This window comes from Aythya fuligula, chromosome 1 (assembly GCF_009819795.1).
Source record: "Aythya fuligula isolate bAytFul2 chromosome 1, bAytFul2.pri, whole genome shotgun sequence".
Classification (NCBI taxonomy): Eukaryota; Metazoa; Chordata; class Aves; order Anseriformes; family Anatidae; genus Aythya; species Aythya fuligula.
Genome location: NC_045559.1, coordinates 162,592,444 through 162,611,032, shown reverse-complemented (window position 1 = coordinate 162,611,032; position 18,589 = coordinate 162,592,444). Strand labels below are relative to the sequence as shown.

The 18,589-nt window shown below is 38.7% G+C and overlaps 1 protein-coding gene across 1 annotated transcript in view; it reads left to right on the top strand.

Annotated features, from left to right (window-relative positions):
- Nucleotides 1-18,589, top strand: part of SLAIN1 (SLAIN motif family member 1) — a 49,568-nt gene that overhangs the window by 26,747 nt on the left and 4,232 nt on the right. The window contains exons 3-6 of the mRNA XM_032207753.1: nucleotides 2,581-2,730; nucleotides 4,956-5,294; nucleotides 14,958-15,122; nucleotides 17,030-17,309. Of these exons, the coding sequence (XP_032063644.1) occupies nucleotides 2,581-2,730; nucleotides 4,956-5,294; nucleotides 14,958-15,122; nucleotides 17,030-17,309 (934 nt within the window). The remainder of the gene's footprint in view (nucleotides 1-2,580; nucleotides 2,731-4,955; nucleotides 5,295-14,957; nucleotides 15,123-17,029; nucleotides 17,310-18,589) is intronic.

The following is an 18,589-nucleotide window of genomic DNA, read 5'->3' as shown; positions in this document are numbered from 1 at the left end:
AGTGAAAAAATGTCATGCTTTTGTAGCCACAAACTTAACACTGTGAAAAGAGAAGTGAGAATATGTCATGGTAGCTTAAAAGCCTGCTATGGGATTATGGTTGTTTTTAGCACTTGGTTGGGTATATTTTACTGCTTTGTCTCTGAACTCTCACAGCTGATAATTGTAATTCAATTGTGTGATGATTGATTGCCATGAACGATTCCTTGAAGAGCACTACAAATTTAATTTGTTTCTCTATTAACTGTAACAGGTTTTGCTTCCTCTGTTACTTTGTCTTGACACACAATGATGTATGTGATAAATATATGCCAAAATGGTGTATACATAGAAAATAGCAAACAACACATTCTTACTAGAAAACTCAGTGGAACAGTCTTACATGTAGAAGGCTCTGCTGGTCTTCTGTTTTGCTGCTGAACTTGAACCATTATTTCCCATTTGCCATAAGTAAACAATGTGTAATGAAGAGATTATTGTTAGATGATTTTCTCTCTAATATCACTATTCTATTTATAACTATAAATATTTTATTTTTTTTTCCCTCCTCCCTCACATCTGTAACAGCTAGCCGATGGCGGAACCTCTTCTCTACACCTGTCTCCTTGGCTTTTCCCTATAGTCCTGTTGCAAGACTCACCCCATATACCAATGGCTTTAACAGTCCCAGCTTCTCTAAAACCTCCAGTAAAGCAATACTAACACCTGAACGGACAGGTAATGCTTAACTTTTTGTGGATTTATGGGGCTTACAAAATTGCTTAATCAAATCTAATCTTGCTAGCATTTAACAACAATGCACCTTTCAGATGATTGTGTCTCTCAGATGATTGAATCTCTCATCTCAGAGAGATTCTTTTATTAAAATGACCTAAAATTTTGCAATTACCTAGCAATGTAGGTTGTTTTCTGTGTTCCACGGCAAGTGGAATTTTTATATTCCATTTTTAATTTTTTGATTAGCATTGCCAGAGAAGGCAATGCTAATAAACAGCCTAGCTCTCAATAATGGTTAACCTGAGTGTATAGTTGCAACAGCATCATTTTAAATGGTCCCCAGCTTTGCCCTTTCTTCCCTCTTACCGCATCATGGAGAATTTACCTGTTATAAAAACAGCCAGCAGAAAGATGACTGTTTTCAATCTGGCACCGGTGCTACTATCCAAGATTTATTTTACTTTTGCCACCAATTTCAAGGGGACACAAGAGTTTTAGGAAAAAGACCCACTTTTTCAGTTAATTGTGAAGAGCTGCATTTTTCCTTCTTCAGTACAGGTATCAGGAGTCAGTTTATATCTATGGCTTCTCTTAAGCTGAAATGGCAATGGAGAAAATAATCCCTTGGGAAAGAGGCATTAACATTGTATTGCTGGCAGTAGCAGGTATGCTCTGTGCCACACTGCTCTCTGTGCAATTTTCTTTACCATGTGTGAAATCCGTGCACAAAGCCCTGTTAAGAAATAAGGGTGCAGCAGGTGAGATACAGACACAGACTCTAAATGCCTCATGTAGGTGTGTGTGAGCTAGATATCTAAGTTCCCCTATTCAGTGGGATGCCGTTTAGTTCCTAAACAAAAGCATCTAGTTCTGTCTCTGATGTCTAGTTTCCAACTGATGCTCCAAAAGAGTACAGCTGTTACTATCTCTGCAAAACCTAGAGAACCATTATAACTTGCAAATTTGAAAAGGCAAACAAATATATTTCCCCCTTACAATCCTTCCAAAGCAAAATAATTCGCTTTAATAATTCGCAAAATAATTCTGTTGGAGATCCTGTTAGAGAATAGCTGATTTTATGATGAATTTTAGTGGATGCTGTGCTAGAGGATGCAAACACATCTGTGATATAAGCACAGTTTAAGAGCCTTCATCACAGTGGTTATTATCCTGTAGGCAGTGAGTCTTTGGTGGTCCAAAGGATATTAAGAAGTAAACTGCATTTTATTTGCAAAAATTTTCTCTAAAGTTGGACAAAAACTAGCTCGTTCAACTAATTGCAATTTAGTTTATACTTTTACAACTATGCAGGAAAAAGTAGAATCAAGAGCCCTCTCCGAAAGTTACCTCTGTGAAGGAGGCATTGTTTTCTCTGTTGTTGCATCATTTTTCAGTCTTAATTTTTATAATAACTTATTTCTCAGATGATAATAAACAATTTAAAGAAAAACAGGTAAATTGCAAGAATATGGAATCTGAGTACTGAGCAGAAGTTGGAGGCACATATGCACTCAGTTTTCAGAACAAAACAGGGAGAACCAGAGTCTCGTAAGGATTCAAATGCAGATAGTTTTAGAGTACACTAGCTAGTCTGAACTATCAGAACTGAACTCAGTAAATTATTCATTGTCTGGGCTCTGTAGGACTCTTTTGGGAACAAGCAGAGGGATTTGTGATCTGTTACTATGCTTCTTATGAGTATCAAGTCCCTTTGTTAATTGTTAGTCGGTTGCACTATACTTCTGAAGGTTTTCATCTGTTATATATATAAATATTTTAAGCTACTGTAACATAAAGGGAAGTTAGTCATGAATGAGAAATGGCCAGACATATTCACAAACATTATCTGTTCTTTTTACATAGGTTACATTTCTAGAAGTTCCCCTTTGAGCCCACAGTCATCAATAGACAGTGAGCTGAGCACCTCAGAGCTGGAGGATGACTCCATCTCCATGGGATACAAACTGCAGGACCTCACCGATGTTCAGATCATGGCTCGTCTGCAGGAAGAGAGTAGGTGGCTTTTTTCTTAATTGTTTTTCAGAATAATTTGAGGAAGATCACCCACAACAGTCAGAACTGCTCCTGCCTGGTCTCAGTCAACCGGACCTTTCTTAAAAGGAGTCACCTCTTCAGTGGCAGGTGGAAACATTTTTCACCTGGAAGCACAAGGTGTCAACATTGTTGGGTTCATGTTAAGGATACTGGATATTTCAAAACATGATTCTTATGTATTTCTGGATCCCAACTGGTAGATCCATACCCCTTGAGCACATTTTTAGTTAGCTGTTTTAAATGTCTTACCATGCTATTTAAATTATTTTATATGAGGGGGAAGGGAGATGCTAAAGCATTTTTTCATGCATAAATGTCGTGAGAAAATAAAAATATAAGCAGTTCTCATGGACTTTTTTTGCCCCTACTTTGTTTTTATTAATTCTCAAATTAATTTTGATACTTTAAATTCTTAATTTTGAGGTATAGGAATTTGACATCTTGGTGTAAGACTTGTGATTATGCACAAATCTGAGCCCAAGGGCTTTTTTGACATTATATTCTGGCTTGATAGTAATTTATAGAAAATTATTTTATTAAAGACTATTTGACTTAGAATCCATTCAGACAACAGACAGTATCTTTCTTACTTTCTATGAGTGCCAAGTAATACATAAAAGAGGAAATAATGTTATTAAAAACAAAGGAAGTTCAGAGATGATGACTGAAGGACAGTGCAAACTAATATCTGACTATGTGAAATGAAGATAAAATGTGAGCAAGAAATTAAGAGATCCAATGTGGCTGGACCAACCAGACTTGTCAGCAATTGAACTTGCTGTAAGTCTGGTAGCACTAGTTACATTCAGCAGAGAAATTCAGCAAGTGTGAAACTTTCCAAGGGAGCTGAATTCTCAACTAGTGAATGTGTATTGTCATGGCTTGGAAAATTTCTGATATTATGTGAAAGTGATCAGAATTTAAATATATATGTATATTTATGACTATCAAACATATGAAGGAATGTGTTACTTAAATGGCATCTGTGCTATCCTTCTTCAGAGTTAAGTTTAAAAAAGACTTCAGGTACTTAGCTCTCTAAGAAATCAGGTCATTGGTAAACTGGAAAAAAATACGTTTTTTCTTCTAATCTACTTCAAGTGTTGTTGTATCTCATTCTTGTCGTAGCAATTTGTACACAATCTGTGAATGATTGTTGTTGTCCACTGCAGAAAGTGGTAGCATTTTATGCAAATGTTTATGCATGCACCTTTGCTTGCATGAATAGAAACTCCCACTCAAGAGGGAAAAACAAGCATATTAAGTAATTTCCATTATGGTAACAAAGACATCTGTTAAGGCTGAGAGTTTTTTGTAAATTTAAGGAAGTTGTTATTCCCAGCTATTCACAGAATTACTCAGCTGCTGGAAAGGTGATGCCTTCCAGGGCTGTCTGCTGTGCAGTCAGGAAAAAGAGGATGTGGGAGGGCTGAGAGGGATACTTCCCCCTCACTTAACCTGGAGCAAACTTGCTCTTCTGGGGCAGTGCTAATAATGGGATAGTTTTCAACAACTGACATTTTGAGAAGAATGTGGTAAAATGCACGTGTCTAAAATACCATGGTGCTACCTACCTCCAACCCTTTTATGTGAGTTTGGGTGGTAGCAGGAATTCTCTGGTTCAGAGAGGTTGGAGAGCTGGAATATTTTCATGGCTTATATGTTTAGGAAATGTAATTGCTAGCATTTTTATTGCAGGAATATAAAAGTATAATAGTGATTTGGAAAACTCATTGGGTGAATGTTGACTTCTCCTCTGATTTAGGGTGTTTAGAAGTTAAATGCTTAATACTCATGTAGTCTTCTCACTGGTAGAGAAATAAATAGGCACCCCCTGAGGGCAGTTCATGTTATTTTAAGAGAAGCATCTAACGCATCTAACTCACACATATTGCATTTTGGAGATGACTGTATTTATTTTTTCTTAAAAAAAAAAAAACACACAACACAAACATATTAAAAAGAAATCTCAAGGGAAGTAATTCAGGCTCAGATACCTGAAGGGAGACACTGAAAGTTAGATCTGCTGAATCCTACAGCAGATCTTCAGCTTGGTCACATTGCCAATCTAGTTCTTGCTGTAAAATTATGTCTGCTTACTTGCTGAGTCTGCAGGATTGAAGTGTATGTTAAGAGCTGATCCCTTAACAGAAGCCAAGTCATCCTCTTCTTGGAATTTACAGGCCTTAGACAAGATTATGCTTCAACTTCAGCGTCAGTGTCAAGACACAGTTCGAGTGTATCACTGCACTCAGGAAAGAAGGGGACATGCAGCGACCAGGAATATGATCGCTATAGCCTTGAAGACGAGGAAGAGTTTGACCACCTCCCACCTCCACAACCACGCCTCACCCGCTGCTCCCCATTCCAGAGAGGAATCCCACATTCACAGACTTTCTCCAGTATTCGGGACTGCAGGAGGAGCCCAACTTCTCAGCACTTCCCTTCAAGCACTTATCAGCAGCCCTACTATTCTCCTCAAGCCCAAACACCAGAGCAGCAACCAAATAGGATTAATGGAGGTGGGTTGCATGCTTTTCCAAGAAAGTCTTTTCCTTGTGCTTCTCTGTTCAAATTGCCAGTTGTAAGGATCACGTTGGGAAAATCAAGTGTCAAGTGTTTAGTTTATGACTACTAGGTCAGTCCATTAATTGCAACAACCACTTTAAATCTGTGCAAATGATTGTGACTTTTTGTTATTAGAGGAGTGTTATTGTTAGGTAATTTGCTCCCAAATGTAATCTGTGACTCAGTCATGAAAGTACTTTAGTCAGCATTAAAATGTTCTGTAAAATTGTATGAGCACAAGTGGAGAAAGAAGAAAAAGGAAAAAGAGCATCTTCTAGGCATCTTCTGGTTAGCTGGAAAACCTGATTAGGTTTTTGTGCTTGACCTATGTATGGCCATCATAGATCCATCAAAATATGAAATATTTACAAGACATTTCATTCCTAACTACATTCTCTTTCTTACTTCCTAACTTTTCCATTAATGTAGCTTTGCTGTGAATGCATAATGAGTGCTTGTGACAAGGGTGAATGCTCTTTTTCCAAGTCTGGTAGGGTGGTCTGTTGAAGTAGTATAATAAGATAATGTCACTTCCAAACTACCCTGAGCCCTTACTGCTTTTTGCACTGCATTAGAGATGTGTTTCAGAGTCTCTGATTTTTTTTTTTTCCTCTCAGTACGTATTCAAGAATTAAGTTTCCTTCCATTGTTGCTGTTACCTTCCTTTCACTCCTTACTATGATCACAATTTTCTTCCTCCTGCTGTGTCTTACTTTGCTGTTCCTTCAGTCCCCAAGCTAATTTAAGACTGTCAGTTTTCAGTCAAGGTCTTGTTTGTAACATTACAGGTTACAGCTCAGCCTTGGGCAAGAAAATAAATGTGTTGTTCGAAACAGTTCCTATTTATAGAGTGCTACAGGTATGCATGTTACTTTCCTGACAAATCAGGCATGACAGGTTGGTGCCAAGAGCACTGGCATTGAAAGTAAGACACAGCATGAAAGTATAATCGACAAGTGGCAGCATATAAAGAAGGCTAAGGTTAATGCAGAGTACAGCGATGTGGGCTTTTGTCGGTAGAGCATATGTACCACATTCATTCCAATGTTATTTTTCTTGACAGTGAGGTATAAGAATGGAACAACGGTGAACTGCTTTCAGAAAATCTGTTTGGGAGAGAGAGAGGAAGGCTATGGGACATTTTTGATTCAGTAATGTGGGCAGGATGTTGTGCTGCAATCTCTGTACGGTTTCCAAAGCCTTTTTCAATGATTTTTTTCATGTTCATGTCAGTAGAACTTAGGCATTGGATTCCCACATGGAAATCCCAAAAAATATTTGCAGCACACTAAAAATAACATAATTCTTACTATTAACTAGAAAATATGTAAATGTAAAATGCCACCAATTTATCACCTGGTTGTCTTTTTTTCTCAAAAATCTCCAGGTGATGGGTCATGTGGTTGGTGTTGCTTAGGAAATCAACATGTATGGCTCCAGTTACTTGTTTGCTGGCATGACAGACAATCCTGTAATAGACTGTACCACTATCTTTAGAGGAGAATTATCTCTTTAGCTTCTTCACCTTCACCCTATGACTCATGCAGCAGTGATAAACAGAAATAGAAAATGCTGATCATGAGAAATGTTTTACTTTGGCTGTGTTTTATTGGCAGACAAGGAGTATTTATTTATTTATTTATTTTTTCTGTATCAAAGATGTCTGAGTATTATGACAGTATCTTCTCATTCACACTTCTCATCATCTTGGCAACAATGTCTTTCAAGAACTCCTACAGGCTGAAATTGAGATAGACTGCAGAATAAGAATTTGTCTGAACCTCAGTATGATGGATAATGTTTCAGACTGCTACACTTTACCAAGGCAGATGAGAAAGGGTGTGTGATGGATGGAGAGGCTAAACTGTCACTCCTTTCAATATATGTGGAAAGTATCATGGATAATTAATCAAAATTGAGCTTTCACCATGCTGTGCTATAATACTGCCATTACAACAGTATTCCTCTCTCTTCCTCCAAAGCGATCAGTTGTGTTCTTGTATATGGAGTCAACAGTCTGGCCACTGGTTCATCTTGTCATTCACAGAATTCTCCATAAATGAAGAGTAATTTGCAAATAATTGTTGACTTTTGGCTTTCAGTCTGGGAAGGAAAAACAGCGTTTAACTTTGGCACTGCCTCCCCCAGAATTGTCTCTGTGTTTAGCTGGAGTACATTTTTTTTGGCCTGTAAGAACAGTATTGGAGGTACTGTTCTACCTGCCCTTAGTGAAGTTTGTTTGGTATGGTATGCTAGTTGAGATACTTATTCTAACTTTAGACCTGTACTACCTGTATTGTGAAAAATATACTGAAGGTGTGATAAACTTGGAAAATTTCAATACTTTTTTAAGAGTATACTCTTGTGTGCATGTTGAGTAGTTTTAATATATTTTGTCATATGAAACTGGATTAAGAAGTGCCTTCAAGAAAACAAATGGGAAAGATAAAATGTTCACCTAGACAGTGAACATCCCAGCAAGTACTCAAATGCCATAGCCAGGTTCCCAGTGTCTGGGAAGATAGTCCCCTAACTGTCACCCCAGTAACAGGGTTGTTTTTACAAGGCTGAGAGGAGCTTAATGCTGGCCTGAAGGAAAGGGCAAGGGGAACAAGCTGTCAGCAAACAGAGGTTGGCAGTCACGGTGACTGTGCAGACATGCGTGCCTTCTGGGGACTGAGGTGGCTGCTCCTCCTTGTCATTTCCCTTAACTGACCTTGCAAAGGTTTGAGCAGATAAGACTTCTGATTCATTGCTGTAAATGCTTTTGGACTTTTTAAGGGATGAGTAAGGAATGTTTTATTCCTAGGATGCATTTTGTGTGTCCATACACATGTATTGGATGGGATCTGCCTTGCTGATGGAGACACCTATGCTGGGATGTAGGTGCCCACATGCGAATGCAGTGCCCAGTTCAGCTGCCCTCCCTCCCTCCTTGCCTGTCTGCCTGCCTTCCTTCCTTCCTTCCTTCCTTCCTTCCTTCCTTCCTTCCTTCCTTCCTTCCTTCCTTCCTTCCTTCCTTCCTTCCTTCCTTCTATAAAACAGCAGCATTTTAGGGTCAGTAAGTAGGTCTGTGTTTAGATACCAGTTCAGTATAGACTGACAAGTTCGCAGATGACACCAAGTTAGGTGCGTGTGTCGATCTGCTTGAGGGTAGGAAAGCTCTGCAGGAGGATCTGGATAGGCTGCACCGATGGGCTGAGGTCAACTGCATGAAGTTTAACAAGGCCAAGTGCCGGGTCCTGCACCTGGGGCGCAATAACCCCAAGCAGAGCTACAGGCTGGGAGAGGAATGGTTGGAAAGCTGTCAGGCAGAGAAGGACCTGGGAGTGATGGTGGACAGTCGGCTGAATATGAGCCAGCAGTGTGCTCAGGTGGCCAAGAAGGCCAACGGCATCCTGGCTTGTATTAGGAACAGTGTGACCAGCAGGGCTAGGGAGGTGATCGTCCCCCTGTACTCGGCTCTGGTGAGGCCGCACCTCGAGTACTGTGTTCAGTTTTGGGCCCCTCGCTACAAGAAGGACATCGAGGTGCTTGAGCGGGTGCAGAGAAGGGCGACGAAGCTGGTGAGGGGCCTGGAGAACAAGTCCTACGAGGAGCGGCTGAGGGAGCTGGGCTTGTTCAGCCTGGAGAAGAGGAGGCTCAGGGGCGACCTTATCGCTCTTTTTAGGTACCTCAAGGGAGGCTGTAGCGAGGTGGGGGTTGGTCTGTTCTCCCACGTGCCTGGTGACAGGACGAGGGGGAATGGGTTTAAGTTGAGCCAGGGGAGTTTTAGGCTAGATGTTAGGAAGAACTTCTTTACTGAAAGGGTTGTGAGGCACTGGAACAGGCTGCCCAGGGAAGTGGTGGAGTCACCATCCCTGGAAGTCTTCAAAAGACGTTTAGATGTAGAGCTTAGGGATATGGTTTAGTGGAGGGCTGTTAGCGTTAGGTTGGAGGTTGGACTCGATGACCTTGAGGTCTCTTCCAACCTAGAAAATTCTGTGATTCTGTGATTCTGTGACATTGATTTGTGTGTTTGGAGGGGTGAGAAAAGGCCTGTTCTTACTGATTTACTGAATGCTTTTCTGCTCTTAGCCTCTCTTTAAGTTCTGTAAGGAAGAGAGAAATCAGTAAGAAATTTTAGCAGACTATTAAAGAAAAGGAGAAAAAAAAAAAAACAATTTTCTCAGTCATCCCTGAAGTTTTACTGAGAATAGTAAACAGTGGAGAAAAGTCATGGAAGGATAATGGAAAAATCTTTAATATGCTTTAGGGATCTTTGGAGGGGGACACATACCAGCATGAAGTAATAAGTCTGATTAAAATCAAAGTGCTCATCATAGCAAAATATAAATATTTTCAATAATGAAGAATGGTGTCTCTTGGTTAACTGAAAGACTTATTTTTAATTCTCAATCTCTATTTGTGTTTTTACACCACCGATGATTCCATAAATCTTTAACTAGACCCTGGTGTACTTAGGATGTTACAAGCATAATTTATAAATATTATAAGCGTAATATATGTAATGTATATACTATCTCAGGTCTTTGAAGATGAGGAAGAGAAATTAACAGTATATATCCCTTAAGGTGAAGTTGTAATTAAGTGCTTTTTTTTTTTTTTTAGGATTTCAGAACAAATTCTGAGTATCTAAATAATATAGAACATAATATTTAATAATAGATAACCTCAGATTTTTTCCTTTTATTTTTTTTTCCCTTAACTTCTTCGTGCATTGGGTACAGATAAAGTGGGGTTGAATTTGTAGGGTTTATGTGGAGGATTTAAATATGTGAAAGAAACTGCTAATGTAGCTTAAACAGTGATATTGATTTCTCTGAGACAAAATAATTATGATTCATTGTGTCAGATTCCTTAACTATAGTGCACTTTTGGTCAGGCATGTGAATCTGTTCAAATAAAATGTTGACAACACCTAAATGAAAAAACGATGAATGAATAAATATATTTTAAGACGCTTCACTATAGACCAAACATAACCTCTACTTGAGCTTAGTCTTGTTCCTGTCAATAGTCATTAAATGTCCAAATTAACCTCAGTTTGGTGTTTTTAAATCTGGGCTAGTTACTCCTATTACATATATGACCAATGATCTTTTTTTTCAAAACACTTATGCTGATAACCTGCCAGTTTTACAGAGTGGATATAGATTAATCAATCTGCAAGATGCTGGCCATCCATTTGGGAATACCTACTCCAGTAGGTATTCCCATAGATCATTTTAGGTTTTGTTTTCTTGCTGTCTGCTAACACCTTTCTCCAATTCTAGAAATCACTGACAGGTTTATATATACCATTTGGATATTTCAGTCTGACATGGCATAAGGACCTGTTGCATTGGCAACATTTTTATATTTCCTAGTATTCTAGGAAATATCTGTTCTCAAAACTGTTCCCTCAGACTCTGGGCCACTTCTGTGAGATCTGAGGGAATCACAATTGAGAGACATTTATTCATAATCATGGGCTGCTAGAAGTGCTTTAGTTGATGAAACACAGTGGATGAAGCTGTTTTGGCAGAGAGAAGATAATATTTTTCAAGAGCATCTATAGGAAACCCAAAGATCAGAACTCCCAGTCTGGCAGCCCACCAAGATCTTACCTCTTGTGGTGCAGCTTTGCTCCAAGTACAAAGCCTGACTGCATGCAGCATGGATGTTAATCTTCAGCTGATAATAGTATTTGGTCAGTGGAAGGAGAGAAATGGTGAAACGTGGGAGGCTGCCAACAGAGCTGGAACCAGAAGACAACAGGGAGGTGCTGCCTGTTGTGTTTTCCTACCAGAAAGATGTTGGACTGCAGATCCTTGGCTGACTTCAGAGAATAAATGGCATTTGGGGAGGAAGTTCTTGGACAAATCAGAACTGAAGCAACTGGGTAAGAGGCAAACTGCCTCTTACCTGTAATTTCAGGTAAATTTTAACTGTAATTTCATAGCATATTTTACAAGATAAGGGACATTTTTGCCTGCTTTTTGACCAGTTTCTTTGCTGTAGTAATTATGATCTATGCTACAGGGAGGTCTTTCCATGGACACTTTCAGGTGAGGGCAGAGGACCTCTGTTTCATAATTCCTAGTTTTTCCTGTGCTGTAGGCAACGTGCAGTTCAGTGTGGATGCCACGTGGAGGAAGATGCATAAACATGCAATAGGAGATTTTTTGTGGATCATTCTGCTGCGGATACGAGAAACATGGACAATGCATGCCACCTAAAGAATACTCATGAAGTGACAAGCACGTGTGTATACGCATGAACTTCTCTGAGAAGGTGGTAATAACCACAAACTGATTATTACTTTTGTTGCATGACCTATTGTTGCATTTTGTACTTCACGTTTCAAAAATTTCAGTAATACAGTGTCTGTAGGTCATGCTAATACATCTCAAAAAAGGCTGGGAAAGGCAAAGATACATCTGTGTTGCCTTGTATGGCTGCATCCTACTTAAACATCATATTTATCTCAGCCCAAATTTTAAATGAGACTCAGTAGTGGATCACAATAGCTGTTGATACTGTGGAAGGCACAGGTGCTGTGGAATTCCTCGCTGGTGTTAGAAGCCACATGTCCCTAACAGAATGAACTTATCGCAGCTCTACTGCTTCTCTCCTTCTCTCTGTTAATTTTCTCATCAGTCTTAGAAGAGCAAAGAGCTCTAAAAAGGGAATGCGGCTTAGCGAAATATTTTTGTTTTCTTCTCATAGATTTCCAGCAAGTTCATATCTAGTCATGTCTCTGTGGCCTGAAATAATACTAAAATCACAAAACTCCCATTGTCTACTTCTGTATACCACACTCACAGAAGACAGTTTTTCACTGAAAACTTCTATAAGACTCTCCACTGTTCTTAGGAGGGGAACGGGTGACAGAACAAACTTCAAGAAAGAGATGAAAGAGAATGCATCATCCAAGGAAATGAAAGCTGCAGCATACTATCGAGATGAGCATTTCTGGGTTTTCCTTAAACATAACATTGACCTGCTATTTTCATTGCTTTTCAGGGCCATTTATCTCAGCAGACAAAAGGAATCATCAAAGAAGTAATGCAGATGTTTGATGGATGAAAATTTGCAGGTGCAGCAGGAATTTGCTGCCCGAGGACTGAATCATCAGCAGAGCAGACTGCTGGAACAAGAAGGGACACATGAACAGAAGGCAAAAGAAATGGCCACCCTTGACACAGAGGAAATCCAAGCTACTTCTATACATTTTTTTTCCTACTATAGCTGCATCCACTGGACAGTTCTAGGCACAGATTATTCCTGTTGTGGCTGATGCAGTCCCAGAGTGGAAAAGCATGTAGATTCCAAGGAATTTGGCTTATACTGTGTGATACATGGATAGTATTAGACAAAAATCTATTTTATGAAGTGTAATCTACCCTACCACCATGCTTCTGCTCAAATGATTTTTTGCCAAGTGCTGTAATTTTAGCCTAGGATTTCATGGCCTATGAGTTTAAAGGGTTGGCCTGGTCTTCAAAATAAACAGTAGTTACAGACGTCTCATGTTCATGAAATTTCTGCAGCTCTGGGCAGTTCCCTTTCCAGTTTGCAAAATCATGAATATTTCAGAAATAGGAGCACACAGTAGCTATGTGGATGCCATTGTTCACATCCCCACGATGGTTTTGGAAGCCTGATAACAGTTGTGTTATTGCTATACCAATTATATGAATACTTACCTGAATCACAATAGTAATCCCTTTACTAATGTTTGTTGCTATACCACTGACAGTTTCAGTTTGCCGGTGTCAGTGATGAGCCACAGAAGCATAACACGTCTAACTCTTTGATGAAGAGTTACCCTTTAGAGAGGTTCTTCCAATTCTATTTCATATTGGGAAAGATTTATTGCGATTTAGCTATGCTCTAGTTTCTGGGAACTCTAACCTTGAATTCCCTTTACTTGCACTGAACACCTCCCTGACTTACCTTCCACACTTACTGTTTGATTTCAATAATATGAATAGGGCTATCTAAACTATTTCCTAGATAGCAATGGTTTTCTGTGTTAGACTACATATGCAAGTCAACCTTAGTTGGGATGGAAGGGAAGACCAACAAGGGCAGGTAGGCACTACTAATTGGGAGTTGGGATATGAGGATATTAGAAATGCTGGACCTTTGAAATGCAAAGATGTTTTGAATATTTTCAGAATCCTGTATCAGTTCTTATCATGAGGACCAGTCATAAGAACAGCTAACAGCTTGTAGCCTTGTGATGTGACTTAGTTCACTGAAGGTACATAGGCATCATATGTACTCAAGTTACTGTTAGTGACTACTAATACACTGTATAGATAGAACTATACTGTCACTTCTTATTACTCTCAATTGTTATCAGCTTTAAGGATTAGAGGAGCTCATGATAGTGCTAAATAGGTTATATATTTATGTGAACTGATTAACAGAGACTCCTAAGTCAATCAAGTTTCTGTGAATTGAACTTGCCCTGTGTGGGTTAAGAGGTCAACCCAAAACAGCAGTTCCAAGCCATGTGTGATATAAGTGTTATTTCTGTGCATAAATCCAAAACTGTAATCTCGAAATGCCCTGCTTGTAATTGAAGAGAGAAGTCACAGATACGTTTTACAGGAAAAGCACACCCTTGCTTTCTGTTGCAGTGTAAGAACTGAAGACAGATCTGTACCATGCATTGGAACCTGCTGAAGGGACATGAGCTGGTGGACGGCACTGAGAATGGTACCACAGGAAATGTAGCCATGTCAGCAGCAGCACAACGTTTGAGGCCAATATTAGTGTTATTATCAAACAAGATTTAATGAATGACCTGTTATTTCCACACACTGGTGCTTTACTGAAGTCTGTCACATCACAGGAGGCAATTCAGACTTTCAGTCTCTTAGACACTTAAGTTAGCTGTTAAGCCTGCCCCCAGATATCTCATTTCCAGCTTTCTTTTTATGCAGGACCTTATCCTACAGGCCTGCTCTGAAAATGCCCACCAAATCAGACACCACAAGTGGGATAGGAGGGAGACCCACCAGATTTGAAAATCCTGATGTCAACCCAGGTCTCCAAGCAACTGACAGCATCACGACTTAGCAGGTTTTGTGCATGGCCTCCTGCAGAAACCTAACATGCTAATAAGGTTAGGTACTGAATAGATTTTTTTTTAGCATCTCATTGGCACCTGAAAGCAAGACTTAGTCACTTATGATGGATTCATCTCACCTGTCTTTAGACATCCACAATGTAGATATTCTGACTGTCACTGATGCCTCTGTATTCACTGCAAAGAAATAGGCACATTTAGGGCATGATTCATCCGACCTATTTTACACGTTTACATGAAAATCATCCTTATTATTACACTACAGTGTTTAGATCTTTGTTATCCCTAAAATGCATTGCCTATCGATGTTTTATAAATTACTTGTGAATAATTGTGGCATTACAATAGTCAGAAGGGTTCAATTGGTAGGCTGTTGATTATGTATTCCTATTCTTCCTATGGAGCAAAACCCTTCTTTGTGTTGAATGAATTCGGTTTTAATTTTGATTTTTTTACAGATTTTTTTTCAGAGGCTTCTTGTGTTTGTTGCAAATTCTGACATGACTATGGATGTTGTGCTCTTTTGCTTCAGATAAACTCCGAAGAAGCATGCCGAACCTAGCTCGGATGCCAAGTACTCCTGCCATTAACAATGCTTCTGGCTTTGCTAGTTCTCCAGTCACTGTGAGGAACAGTCAGAGCTTTGATTCCAATCTACATGGAGCAAGTAATGGGATTTCAAGGATGCAGTCGTGTAGTAAGTACCTGTGTTCTTTGGCAGTGTGCAAGGGATCAATAGAGTGGTAAAGTTTATGTCTGTGCTTTATGAAAAATTAAAGCAGGCTGTGTTCCTTTTACACTGGATTTTAATATAGCTCAGGATTTTAAAGCTGCTAGTTTGGAAGGCAACATCTAGCCCATCTTGTTATGCAGTATTGAGTGTCAACACTACCTTTATTTTATTTGCCCACTCATTTTTGTCAACCTTTCAACTAAAATTACAATAATAATTATTATTAGTAGTAGTAATATAGAAGAACCAATAATGCAATTAATTCATATAAGCTTAGTTCTTCAGCTTTGATACTAGAATTTAAAACATTGCTTTTCTTAGTAATTTACACAGTGCTGTATTATACAGTACACTGTATAAATACCATCTCAAAACACATGACCTCTCTCCTGTTGAATTTGAGCCACTCTGTTCCATGCAAATGCGGTAACTGGAGGATTATATCCTCAAGTATATCATACTTGTTGAGTGGGTGAATTAAAATGTCTCTAATTAGTTTAATTTAATTGACTTCCAGCTGGCAGGGGTGCAGTATTGATCTATTGGATGTGGAATTATGAACATAGAATGTCAAAAAGACATTCTTTCCTAGCATGATTATTGAGATCCTCTGATGGGAAATGGAAAAAGTGGATTTCATGTGATGCAAGGAGGAGAAGGAATTGAACTTTAGCCTCCCATTTCCTATGAGGTTTTGGAGGGAGAAGTTGGCAAAACCTGTTCTTCTTTCCTTCAAATCAGAGTAGAAGTTTCAAACATCTTCAAAAAGATTAAATTGAATCTTTTCTTGATAGTATACCGTAGTGGTGGATTTAGTTTGTTTTATTTTTGTCCTTTTCTAATAGGAGATTGGAAATAGTTGTTCAGGGTCCCACATGTAAATTGAATGGTAGTGTGTTGAGAGTTTAATTTTACTTACTACTTTAAAAATACATGTTTCTCTGTGTGTTTTTGTATGTAAACATGTGTGTGTAAAATGCAATTCTTCTGAAATGACCTTTCTGAAAAACATAAAAATAAGTGGCAGCACTGTTTTTTTTTTTTTTTTTTTTTTTTTTTTTTTTTTTTTTTTAGGAGATGTGTTATGATAAGGTTTCCTTAGCAATATATTGCCAGTCATATTTCATTGATTCATATATCTGTTTCTTCAACTGTATCTTTAAATGTACTTAGGATGTCCTTTTTCAAAGAGTTGAAAAAGGATTGGCCTGTGTGCAGTAGTTGGCTTATGTGCTTTAGGCTTTTTACAGTTTGCTTTTGATATGTGGACTCTGGAATAGATGTGTGTCTGATGTACACCAGAGGGCAGAATTGTGTAAAGAATCTATATATAAAGCTTCTGGAAAGGGTAGCATTGATTTAAAATGATAGTTTACATAGCATCAGCTTTGGAATATCTTGTTATGTTTGGGACCTTTTTATAGCCTTTTGACTGTTTTTATAAATAAAGCTTAGACTTTTGTGATGTTTTGTAATGCTTTAATGTAATAAGCATTAAACAAGATATGGTTATTACAAGCAACCTTACAAAAATCTAAACAATCTAAAAGTAATTAACTCAGAGCTTCAGCAGTTTTAAGGCTCTAATTGCATAGGTGGAATTAGTGTGTTTTTAATGGAAAACAAAACCTCTTTGAGGGGAGAAAGAAGGATAAATAAGGGTGGTATTTTTGTTTGGTGTGGGGATGGAACAGGATATTTTATTTTGGTGCAGGTTGGATCCAGGGGGTTCTTCAGTAGTTTATAATTAGCAAGTTAATTGCATAATGATGTGTTTAACTGTAATTAGATTTATATAGAGATGCGCATTATTATCTGGCCTCATTTGTTGGGTACTGACCTTGTTATTTCCTTTCTACCTCTCCTAACAGTTCCATCACCAGGACAGCTTCAGCACAGAGTTCACAGTGTGGGACATTTTCCAGTATCTGTCAGACAGCCTCTCAAAGCTACTGCCTATGTAAGCCCAACTGTACAAGGCAGTAGCATTCCAGTGTCCAACAATTTACAGCTATATTCTAACACTGGGATCCCAATGCCAAACAAGACTGCTAGTCAAGGGATTGTGGGGCGCAGTGCTCTTCCAAGACCCTCGCTGGCCATTAATGGGAGCGGCATACCCAGAAGTAAAATTGCACAGCCAGTTCGAAGGTAAGAGTTAAACAGGCCATTGTTCCTGTATAGCTGGCCTTAGCATGGATTGTGTTTTGTTTGTTTGTTTGTTTTCCTATGGAGTATGAATCTGGGATATAAAGGAGAAGCATTTCTAGCTCCCAGTGCTGAGTCAGTGAATGGGTGAAGATTTAACTCCACAAATAGCGATGGACAATGCCTGCTGGTAATTTCTAATAAACTGTGTTACAGATAGAGTGTAATTACATATAAATAAGAACGTAATACCACCCACCAGTAAGAAATCAAAACAAATGGAAATCTCGTAGCATTAGTATATCTGACTCACCATCTTCCAGACTTGTTCCAACTGCTATTTCAAGCTCTGAGGACAAGCATGAGAAAGATTTGCATGCCTGTTGCTGTAAAAAGCAACAGACTGTAAAAATGCAACTTGTGATGTTACAGAATTATGAGGAAGGAGATATTTTGGATGTCTTCCTCTTGGGATGAAGCAGCATCTTGTCAATTTCAGCTGGGAAACAGTAGAAAAGCTATACTGCTAAACAAATGAATTTTTGCATTTTGCAAGAGAATTGTCTCCAAATATTTTTTTAAGGTAAGCAATAAAATAAGCCTGAAGAAAGAACTATGTTTTAATCACCTTATAACAGCTGAGAGTTAAACTCTTAGCTCTATGTATCATACATTCTATGATTAATAGGTGTTGAAGTTTCTCAAAAAGAAACTCTAATCAACTTGTGTCAACTCTTCCCACTATTTCTTCCCATCATGTGCATCCCTCCTGTTGTGAAGGCCTGCTGCTTGACCACCTGGTTTTCTGTTGGATGAACTGTCAGTGTTTAACTTTCACCATTTTTATGCTTTTCATTAGGTACTTGCTAGATCCAGAATAAGTTCAATTGCTCACATTCTCTCTTTGGTTGAGTTACTCAGGGATTACACTGATGTGACTGACAACAGATTTTGACCAACTGCAGTGAAACTTTGATAAAAAGCTGTCAGGTTTCTTCTTTGATGGAGACTGTACCATGAGATTTCTATTATAACCTTCTTTGCTCTCTGCTGGATCTCCCTCTGTTAGAGTTCTTCATAGTAGCGGTTTTTCTTTCTTTCTTTCTTTCTTTTTTTTTTTTTTTTTTTTTTTTTTTTTTCTTTCTTTCTTTCTCTTTCCCTCAACTTCATGTTCTTCTGCACGGCTCTTAAATCTTTCATAGCAACATGTGAGAAGCAGAGACTTTCTGGTCCACAAAGACCAGTCTCTTGCTATTGTTTCATCCTTCCTACAAGAGACAACC